Genomic DNA, 10,657 nt, shown 5'->3' on the forward strand with positions numbered 1-10,657 from the left:
AAGGCAAAAAAAAAGAAGGAGTAGAAGACTAAATAACGAAGAAGAAGGCAAAAAAGAAGGAGTAGAAGACTAAATAACGAAGAAGAAGGCAAAAAAGAAGGAGTAGAAGACTAAATAACGAAGAAGAAGGCAAAAAAGAAGGAGTAGAAGACTAAATAACGAAGAAGAAGGCAAAAAAGAAGGAGTAGAAGACTAAATAACGAAGAAGAAGGCAAAAAGAAGGAGTAGAAGACTAAATAACAAAGAAGAAGGCAAAAAAGAAGGAGTAGAAGACTAAATAACGAAGAAGAAGGCAAAAAAGAAGGAGTAGAAGACTAAATAACGAAGAAGAAGGCAAAAAAGAAGGAGTAGAAGACTAAATAACGAAGAAGAAGGCAAAAAAGAAGGAGTAGAAGACTAAATAACGAAGAAGAAGGCAAAAAAGAAGAAGTAGAAGACTAAATAACGAAGAAGAAGGCAAAAAAGAAGGAGTAGAAGACTAAATAACGAAGAAGAAGGCAAAAAAGAAGGAGTAGAAGACTAAATAACGAAGAAGAAGGCAAAAAATAAGGAGTAGAAGACTAAATAACGAAGAAGAAGGCAAAAAAGAAGGAGTAGAAGACTAAATAACAAAGAAGAAGGCAAAAAAGAAGGAGTAGAAGACTAAATAACGAAGAAGAAGGCAAAAAAGAAGGAGTAGAAGACTAAATAACGAAGAAGAAGGCAATAAAGAAGGAGTAGAAGACTAAATAACGAAGAAGAAGGCAAAAAAGAAGGAGTAGAAGACTAAATAACGAAGAAGAAGGCAAAAAAGAAGGAGTAGAAGACTAAATAACGAAGAAGAAGGCAAATAAGAAGGAGTAGAAGACTAAATAACGAAGAAGAAGGCAAAAAAGGAGTAGAAGACTAAATAACGAAGAAGAAGGCAAAAAAGAAGGAGTAGAAGACTAAATAACGAAGAAGAAGGCAAAAAAAAAAGGGAGTAGAAGACTAAATAACGAAGAAGAAGGCAAAAAAGACTAAATAACGAAGAAGAAGTCAAAAAAGAAGGAGTAGAAGACTAAATAACGAAGAAGAAGGCAAAAAAGAAGGAGTAGAAGACTAAAAAACGAAGAAGGAGGAAAAAATAAGGAGTAGAAGACTAAATAACGAAGAAGAAGGCAAAAAAGAAGGAGTAGAAGACTAAATAACGAAGAAGAAGGCAAAAAAGAAGGAGTAGAAGACTAAATAACGAAGAAGAAGGCAAAAAAGAAGGAGTAGAAGACTAAATAACGAAGAAGAAGGCAAAAAGGAAGGAGTAGAAGACTAAATAATGAAGAAGAAGGCAAAAAAGAAGGAGTAGAAGACTAAATAACGAAGAAGAAGGCAAAAAAGAAGGAGTAGAAGACTAAATAACGAAGAAGAAGGCAAAAAAAAAAGGGAGTAGAAGACTAAATAACGAAGAAGAAGGCAAAAAAGACTAAATAACGAAGAAGAAGTCAAAAAAGAAGGAGTAGAAGACTAAATAACGAAGAAGAAGGCAAAAAAGAAGGAGTAGAAGACTAAAAAACGAAGAAGGAGGAAAAAATAAGGAGTAGAAGACTAAATAACGAAGAAGAAGGCAAAAAGAAGGAGTAGAAGACTAAATAACAAAGAAGAAGGCAAAAAAGAAGGAGTAGAAGACTAAATAACGAAGAAGAAGGCAAAAAAGAAGGAGTAGAAGACTAAATAACGAAGAAGAAGGCAAAAAAGAAGGAGTAGAAGACTAAATAACGAAGAAGAAGGCAAAAAAGAAGGAGTAGAAGACTAAATAACGAAGAAGAAGGCAAAAAAGAAGGAGTAGAAGACTAAATAACGAAGAAGAAGGCAAAAAAGAAGGAGTAGAAGACTAAATAACGAAGAAGAAGGCAAAAAGGAAGGAGTAGAAGACTAAATAATGAAGAAGAAGGCAAAAAAGAAGGAGTAGAAGACTAAATAACGAAGAAGAAGGCAAAAAAGAAGGAGTAGAAGACTAAATAACGAAGAAGAAGGCAAAAAGAAGGAGTAGAAGACTAAATAACAAAGAAGAAGGCAAAAAAGAAGGAGTAGAAGACTAAATAACAAAGAAGAAGGCAAAAAAGAAGGAGTAGAAGACTAAATAACGAAGAAGAAGGCAAAAAAGAAGGAGTAGAAGACTAAATAACGAAGAAGAAGGCAAAAAAGAAGGAGTAGAAGACTAAATAACGAAGAAGAAGGCAAAAAAAAAAAGGGAGTAGAAGACTATATAACGAAGAAGAAGGCAAAAAAGACTAAATAACGAAGAAGAAGTCAAAAAAGAAGGAGTAGAAGACTAAATAACGAAGAAGAAGGCAAAAAAGAAGGAGTAGAAGACTAAAAAACGAAGAAGGAGGAAAAAATAAGGAGTAGAAGACTAAATAACGAAGAAGAAGGCAAAAAAGAAGGAGTAGAAGACTAAATAACGAAGAAGAAGGCAAAAAAGAAGGAGTAGAAGACTAAATAACGAAGAAGAAGGCAAAAAAGAAGGAGTAGAAGACTAAATAACGAAGAAGAAGGCAAAAAAGAAGGAGTAGAAGACTGTTTGGGAACGAGACACCCTGTATTGGGTTTCGCGCTCTTTGTTTTGATCGCCGCTGCCGGCGGCCTTATCAGCGGTCGCTAAGCGAGCAGCGCATCGCTGCACATGCGCGCGAGCTTTTGCCCAGTAATTTTCCATTCATTTCTAACTCCTAACTGTAACTTGTTTACGTCTTCGACTAGCATAATCGAATGACGTGCATAGCCAAAGCTTAGTCAGTCACATTTTTGCTCTCAATGCAATCTAACGCAGCGCGGTCGACAATATTAAATGTAATTGTTCGGAAATAAATAAAATTATATTAAACAGTATACACTAAGGCGGATTCATTTATAAACATCCTAAAAAACTGGTCCTTCGAGCCGGATTCGCCATTACTGTTTATTTTCGGCAAATTTATTTAATTATTGAGGTTTTCGTCAACGGTGATCTATAGATTTCAAAATCGTATAGAGTCGTTATCTTTTCGCGATCGCCATGCGGAGTGTGATTCAACAACGGGGCTTTTGTAAAAGCCAAATCACACGGGCGCATAATAATGCCCTAAAATTTGTGGATGACATTCAATCAGTGGACACAATTGTGGTGCGCCTGTCGCAAATCCAAGACAATTATTTGCGGTTTGTGCGACATTCGGAAGAGCTGTACGCCTTCCAATCGGAGTCGGATTGGGAGAATCCGGACGACGATTTTGATGCCTATGAGGAGAAACATTATGCTACACACGCCATTCTCAGCAACACTCTGGAGGAGTTACGGCGTGATCAGACGTCTAACAATATTTTGGCCACTGTGCAACCAGCAGATGCGCCCCAGAGGAGCCATGTGGATTTCCAGTTCGAGCGAATCAAACTCCCAACCTTTGCCGGGAATTATGAGGACTGGAAACATTTTTCGGATATGTTTACGGACTCGATTGCTTCCAATTCGAGCCTGACGGATTGTCAACGATTTCATTATCTCAAATCGTATCTATCCGGAGACGCCCTCAATTTAGTCAAACATATTCCTGTGACTAATGAGAACTATCGGGAGGCATGGGATCGGCTTGAGCAGCGATATAACAAACAATCGCTAATTATCCGATCATTCCTCAACAGTTTCATGACCCTTCCCAGTGCTACGTCTACTAATCTCAGCACAGTGCGGAAACTGGCCGATGGCGCAGACGAAGTTATTCGTGGTTTGCGAGCCCTTGACTGCGAAGAGAGGGATCCTTGGCTAATCTTCATCCTATTGTCAAAATTAGATACCGATACTTGCCAAGCTTGGGCGCAGTGCGCAGACTCCGAGGGAAAAGGTGTGACCATCAACCAATTCCTTAAATTTCTCACCTCTCGCTGCGATACTTTGGAGGCTTTTCACTTAATTCGACCAACCCAAGCTCGACGCGCAGCCACAACGCACCACGCAGATACGCATCCTAGACGAGAAGAACCCAAATGCACATCGTGCCAGCAAACTCATCAACTGTTCAAGTGTCCTCAGTTCAACGGACTCGACATCGCAGCTCGCCGGGAGTTTCTCAAGACGAAAAAGCTATGTTTCAATTGCCTCAGCCCAAGTCACATGGCGGGTAACTGTACATCGAGACACACTTGTCGGATTTGTCGCCGCAAGCATCACACCCTGGTTCACCCTGGCTCGGCGCAGCCAACTCAAAACGGTAACTACTTGGAGAGAGCCCGTATGGACAGCCGCGATCGTCCATCAACCTCACAAGCGGCGTCTACAATCGGCCAGAATCAACCGCCTGGTCAAGAGATTCATCAATCAGGGAGTTTACCTCCCGCGGAAAATAACTTCACGCATCATACGCTGGAGAACATTTCAGCTGCAGGTTCGCAGACTCTGTTGCCAACCATCCTTGCAGACGTCTTCGACGCCTGGGGAAATACTACAACCTGCAGGCTGCTCTTGGACACTGGGTCCACAATCACCTTGGCGTCGGAATCATTTGTTCAGCGAATAGGCGTACGTCGAACGCACGCCCGGATTTCTGTACTCGGTCTCGCAGCCAACAGCGCTGGCGTTACCCGAGGACGCGCACATATCAAGCTGCGCTCTCGTCATTCGGACCAAACTGTCGAACTGGTCTCGTTTATTCTCAATTCGCTGACATCATCACTCCCGGCCCAGGCTATTGACACCTCATCTTCTACGTGGAAGCAAATCTGCGAGCTTCCTTTGGCAGATCCCACATTCTGCACGCCAGGATCCATCGATGTCATCGTTGGATCAGATCAACTCTGGTCTCTTTATACTGGAGAACAGAAATGCTTTGGTAACGACGCTCCTATCGCTCTGAATACTGTTTTTGGTTGGATTATTGCAGGCTCTTACAATGCATGCGATGATCACCTGACTTCAGCGGTTACTCATCACGCGGACCTCGACACGATGGTTCGCTCTTTCATGGAGATGGATAATATACATCCTAGCCAGGCTCTTTTGGACGCCAACGATCCAACAGAGCGTCATTTTGCTGCCACCCACACGCGCTTGGAGAACGGGGCTTACGTCGTCGAGTACCCCTTCAAGGAGCATGCGCCGCCTGTTGATTCAACTTTACCGCAGGCCATCAATCGCTTCCACTCGCTGGAACGCAAGTTTCGTCGATCTCCAGACTTGAAGCAGCAGTATGAAGCATTTCTGGACGACTACTTGCGACGTGGTCATATGGAACAGCTGACATCGGCTCAAATGGATGAGTCCCCAGAAACCTGCTTCTATCTGCCGCACCACGCTGTCATCAAACTGGACAGTCTGACTACGAAATGTCGCGTAGTTTTCGATGGATCGGGAAAGGACAGCTCTGGAGTGTCTCTCAATGATCGACTTCAAATTGGCCCACCCATTCAACGCGATCTTCTCGGCGTTTGTTTACGTTTCCGGCAGCACCCATATGTTTTCTGCGCGGATATCGAGAAGATGTTCCGAGGAATTCAAGTCTTCAAGCCGCACACCAATTATCAGCGCATTGTTTGGCGCAAGAACGAGAATGAACCACTGCTTCATTTTCGCCTGTTGACGGTCACCTACGGATTGGCGCCGTCACCATTTCTGGCTGTTCGAGTTCTTAAGCAACTAGCTGAGGATCACCGCCACGAGTTCCCCGCAGCAGCCCACGCGCTTCTACACGACGCTTATGTAGATGATATCCCAACAGGGTGCAACTCATTCGACGAGCTCATGATTCTCAAAAACGAGCTGATTCAACTGTTGGATAAGGCGCAATTCAAACTACGGAAATGGAGTTCCAACAGTTGGCGTCTTCTAAAATCATTGCCAGAAGAGGACCGATGTTATGAGCCTATCCAGCTCCTCAACAAATCAGCTGCGGATTCACCAATCAAAATTCTTGGCATCCAATGGAATCCCGGAAAGGACGTCATGTACCTCAATATCAAGGAGTGCGATCCGACCATTTCTCCGACGAAAAGGGAACTCTTGTCGCAGCTATCAAGAATCTATGACCCGCTTGGATTGGTAGCGCCAGTCACAGTTCTACTCAAGCTTATCTTCCAAGAAAGCTGGACAAGTGTTCTGCAATGGGATGACCCGATTCCTGAAACTCTACGCTCGCGCTGGAAGGCCTTGGTGGAGGATTTGCCAACACTTACGCAATGTCAAGTACCACGATACATTGCGTCACCATTCCAAGACGTTCAACTACACGGATTCGCCGACGCATCCGCGCAAGCCTACGGTGCGGTTGTATACGCTCGAGTAGCATATGGAGGCAGTTTTCAAATAACCCTAGTTGCTGCCAAAACCCGTGTAGCCCCGATCAAGCCTGTTTCGATCCCACGTTTGGAACTGAATGCTGCTCTACTTCTTTCTCGATTGCTCTCGATTGTCAAAGCCTCACTAACGATTCCTATTTTCAGCACGAGCTGCTGGACAGATTCAGAAATTGTGCTACACTGGCTTTCAGCTCCCCCACGAAACTGGAACACATACGTCTGCAACCGAACGGCTGAGATCTTGAACGACTTTCCTCGCAGCTGCTGGAATCATGTTCGCACAGAGGACAACCCTGCCGACTGTGCTTCTCGAGGACTTCATCCGTCCAAGCTTCTGGAGCATCGACTGTGGTGGAAGGGTCCATCATGGCTGGCCACACCGCCCTCTGATTGGCCACCGTCTACAAGCAAGTTCAGCGTATCTTCAAATCTCGATGTCAACACCGAAGAGAGAGCTGTCAAGCCCACAACTCTACATAACTTTCCTGATGAAAGTATCTACGAGTTACTCATCCACAAATTCTCAACCTGGACGCGTCTGCTAAGGGTATCTAGCTACTGTTATCGCTTTATTCACTCTCTTCGATCTCGTCATAGGAATCCGGCACCATTCCTTACATCCGAAGAGTTGCAGGCCGCACGATGCCGACTCATCCGACACGTGCAACAAAATTTCTTTGCCAGAGAATATGCGCAGCTAGAGAATCGACGCCCGCTTAATGCTAAATCGCATTTAATTCGGTTCTCCCCATTTCTGGACGATCATGGAATTATGCGAGTCGGTGGAAGAATCGACAAATCGACAATCAACTTCAACGCCAAGCATCCAATCCTAATACCAAAGGATTCACCACTAGCTGGGCTCCTGGTTCGACATTTTCACGTTTCACATCTACACACTGGAGTTGATGCTACGTTCACCAATCTTCGTCAGCAGTACTGGATTCTGGGTGCACGCAATCTGGTCAGAAAGGCAGTTTTCCAATGCAAACGCTGCTTTCTTCAACGCAAAGGCACCAGTAACCAGATCATGGGAGAGCTGCCAATCCCTCGAGTTCAGGCTAGTCGCTGTTTCCAACATACAGGGCTGGATTACGCTGGACCGATCGCCATCAAGGAATCAACAGGACGAACTCCTCGGATCGGAAAGGCATGGTTTTCTATTTTTGTCTGCCTAACTACAAAGGCAATCCATATCGAGGTCGTCAGTGATCTGACTGCAAAGGCCTTCATCGCCGCCTTTCAACGATTTATTGCCCGACGAACAAAGCCCACCGATCTGTACTCGGACAACGGAACCACATTTCATGGCGGAAGGCAAACTTTGGACGACATGCGACGCCTAGTCATCGAACAATCAAAAGATGAGGAACTGGCTGGATTCTTCGCCAACGAAGGCATTTCTTGGCACTTCATACCCCCATCTGCCCCTCATTTTGGCGGAATGTGGGAAGCCGGCGTTCGTTCCATAAAACTTCATATGCGACGGATACTTGGATCCAAGGCTCTCACGTTTGAGGAACTAGCGACTGTTTTGACCCAAATTGAAGCCATCCTCAACTCTCGCCCACTGTGCCCAAATGGGGATAATTCGTTGGACCCGCTGACTCCCGCTCATTTCCTGACTGGAGCTCCTTATACTGCCCTCTCTGAACCCTGCCGTCTGGATATGCAAATCAATCGACTGGAGAGGTGGAATCAGCTGCAAGCTATGGTCCAAGGTTTCTGGAAACGGTGGCATATGGAATACCTGACATCGCTTCACGAACGCACAAAATGGCATCTAGAAACTGAGAATCTGAAGATCGACACACTGGTGGTACTCAAGGAGCCTAATCTACCTCCCTCTAAATGGATTCTTGGACGCATCAGCGAGGTGCACGCAGGATCAGATGACAAAGTACGGGTCGTAACAGTAAAGACGGCCCATGGATTCTACAAACGCCCAATTACCAAAATTGCTGTCTTGCCTCTGTGCTGAACGACCGTTCAGGGGGGCCGGTATGTTTGGGAACGAGACACCCTGTATTGGGTTTCGCGCTCTTTGTTTTGATCGCCGCTGCCGGCGGCCTTATCAGCGGTCGCTAAGCGAGCAGCGCATCGCTGCACATGCGCGCGAGCTTTTGCCCAGTAATTTTCCATTCATTTCTAACTCCTAACTGTAACTTGTTTACGTCTTCGACTAGCATAATCGAATGACGTGCATAGCCAAAGCTTAGTCAGTCACATTTTTGCTCTCAATGCAATCTAACGCAGCGCGGTCGACAATATTAAATGTAATTGTTCGGAAATAAATAAAATTATATTAAACAGTATACACTAAGGCGGATTCATTTATAAACAAAGACTAAATAACGAAGAAGAAGGCAAAAAAGAAGGAGTAGAAGACTAAATAACGAAGAAGAAGGCAAAAAGGAAGGAGTAGAAGACTAAATAATGAAGAAGAAGGCAAAAAAGAAGGAGTAGAAGACTAAATAACGAAGAAGAAGGCAAAAAAGAAGGAGTAGAAGACTAAATAACAAAGAAGAAGGCAAAAAAGAAGGAGTAGAAGACTAAATAACGAAGATGAAGGCAAAAAAGAAGGAGTAGAAGACTAAATAACGAAGAAGAAGGCAAAAAAGAAGGAGTAGAAGACTAAATAACGAAGAAGAAGGCAAAAAAGAAGGAGTAGAAGACTAAATAACGAAGAAGAAGGCAAAAAAGAAGGAGTAGAAGACTAAATAACGAAGAAGAAGGCAAAAAAGAAGAAGTAGAAGACTAAATAACGAAGAAGAAGGCAAAAAAGAAGGAGTAGAAGACTAAATAACGAAGAAGAAGGCAAAAAAGAAGGAGTAGAAGACTAAATAACGAAGAAGAAGGCAAAAAAGAAGGAGTAGAAGACTAAATAACGAAGAAGAAGGCAAAAAAGAAGGAGTAGAAGACTAAATAACGAAGAAGAAGGCAAAAAAGAAGGAGTAGAAGACTAAATAACGAAGAAGAAGGCAAAAAAGAAGGAGTAGAAGACTAAATAACAAAGAAGAAGGCAAAAAAGAAGGAGTAGAAGACTAAATAACGAAGAAGAAGGCAAAAAAGAAGGAGTAGAAGACTAAATAACGAAGAAGAAGGCAAAAAAGAAGGAGTAGAAGACTAAATAACGAAGAAGAAGGCAAAAAAAAAAGGGAGTAGAAGACTAAATAACGAAGAAGAAGGCAAAAAAGACTAAATAACGAAGAAGAAGTCAAAAAAGAAGGAGTAGAAGACTAAATAACGAAGAAGAAGGCAAAAAAGAAGGAGTAGAAGACTAAAAAACGAAGAAGGAGGAAAAAAATAAGGAGTAGAAGACTAAATAACGAAGAAGAAGGCAAAAAAGAAGGAGTAGAAGACTAAATAACGAAGAAGAAGGCAAAAAAGAAGGAGTAGAAGACTAAATAACGAAGAAGAAGGCAAAAAAGAAGGAGTAGAAGACTAAATAACGAAGAAGAAGGCAAAAAAGAAGGAGTAGAAGACTAAATAACGAAGAAGAAGGCAAAAAAGAAGGAGTAGAAGACTAAATAACGAAGAAGAAGGCAAAAAAGAAGGAGTAGAAGACTAAATAACGAAGAAGAAGGCAAAAAGGAAGGAGTAGAAGACTAAATAATGAAGAAGAAGGCAAAAAAGAAGGAGTAGAAGACTAAATAACGAAGAAGAAGGCAAAAAAGAAGGAGTAGAAGACTAAATAACGAAGAAGAAGGCAAAAAAGAAGGAGTAGAAGACTAAATAACAAAGAAGAAGGCAAAAAAAGAAGGAGTAGAAGACTAAATAACGAAGAAGAAGGCAAAAAAGAAGGAGTAGAAGACTAAATAACGAAGAAGAAGGCAAAAAAGAAGGAGTAGAAGACTAAATAACGAAGAAGAAGGCAAAAAAAAGAAGGAGTAGAAGACTAAATAAACGAAGAAGAAGGCAAAAAAAGGAGTAGAAGACTAAATAACGAAGAAAAGGCATAAAAGAAGGAGTAGAAGACTAAATAACGAAGAAGAAGGCAAAAAGAAGGAGTAGAAGACTAAATAACGAAGAAGAAGGCAAAAAAGAAGAAGTAGAAGACTAAATAACGAAGAAGAAGGCAAAAAAGAAGGAGTAGAAGACTAAATAACGAAGAAGAAGGCAAAAAAGAAGGAGTAAGAGAAGAAATAACGAAGAAGAAGGCAAAAAAGAAGGAGAAGAAGACTAAAAAACGAAGAAAGGCAAAAAAGAAGGAGTAGAAGACTAAATAACGAAGAAGAAGGCAAAAAAGAAGGAGTAGAAGAAGTAGAAGCAAAAAAGAAGGAGTAGAAGACTAAATAACGAAGAAGAAGGCAAAAAAGAAGAGTAGAAGACTAAATAACGAAGAAGAAGGCAAAAAAAAAAAGAAGGAGAGAAGACT

The 10,657-nt window shown here is 42.3% G+C and overlaps 1 protein-coding gene across 1 annotated transcript; it reads left to right on the top strand.

Annotated features, from left to right (window-relative positions):
* The first annotated feature begins 3,010 nt into the window (after positions 1-3,010).
* On the top strand, positions 3,011-8,260 carry LOC121502346 (uncharacterized). Its single transcript, XM_070288801.1, has one exon. It carries the CDS (start codon positions 3,011-3,013, stop codon positions 8,258-8,260), a length of 5,250 nt encoding a protein of 1,749 aa, XP_070144902.1.
* Positions 8,261-10,657: the final 2,397 nt, after the last annotated feature.

The sequence above is a fragment of the Drosophila kikkawai genome, unplaced genomic scaffold (assembly GCF_030179895.1).
Source record: "Drosophila kikkawai strain 14028-0561.14 unplaced genomic scaffold, DkikHiC1v2 scaffold_165, whole genome shotgun sequence".
Taxonomy (NCBI): domain Eukaryota; kingdom Metazoa; phylum Arthropoda; class Insecta; order Diptera; family Drosophilidae; genus Drosophila; species Drosophila kikkawai.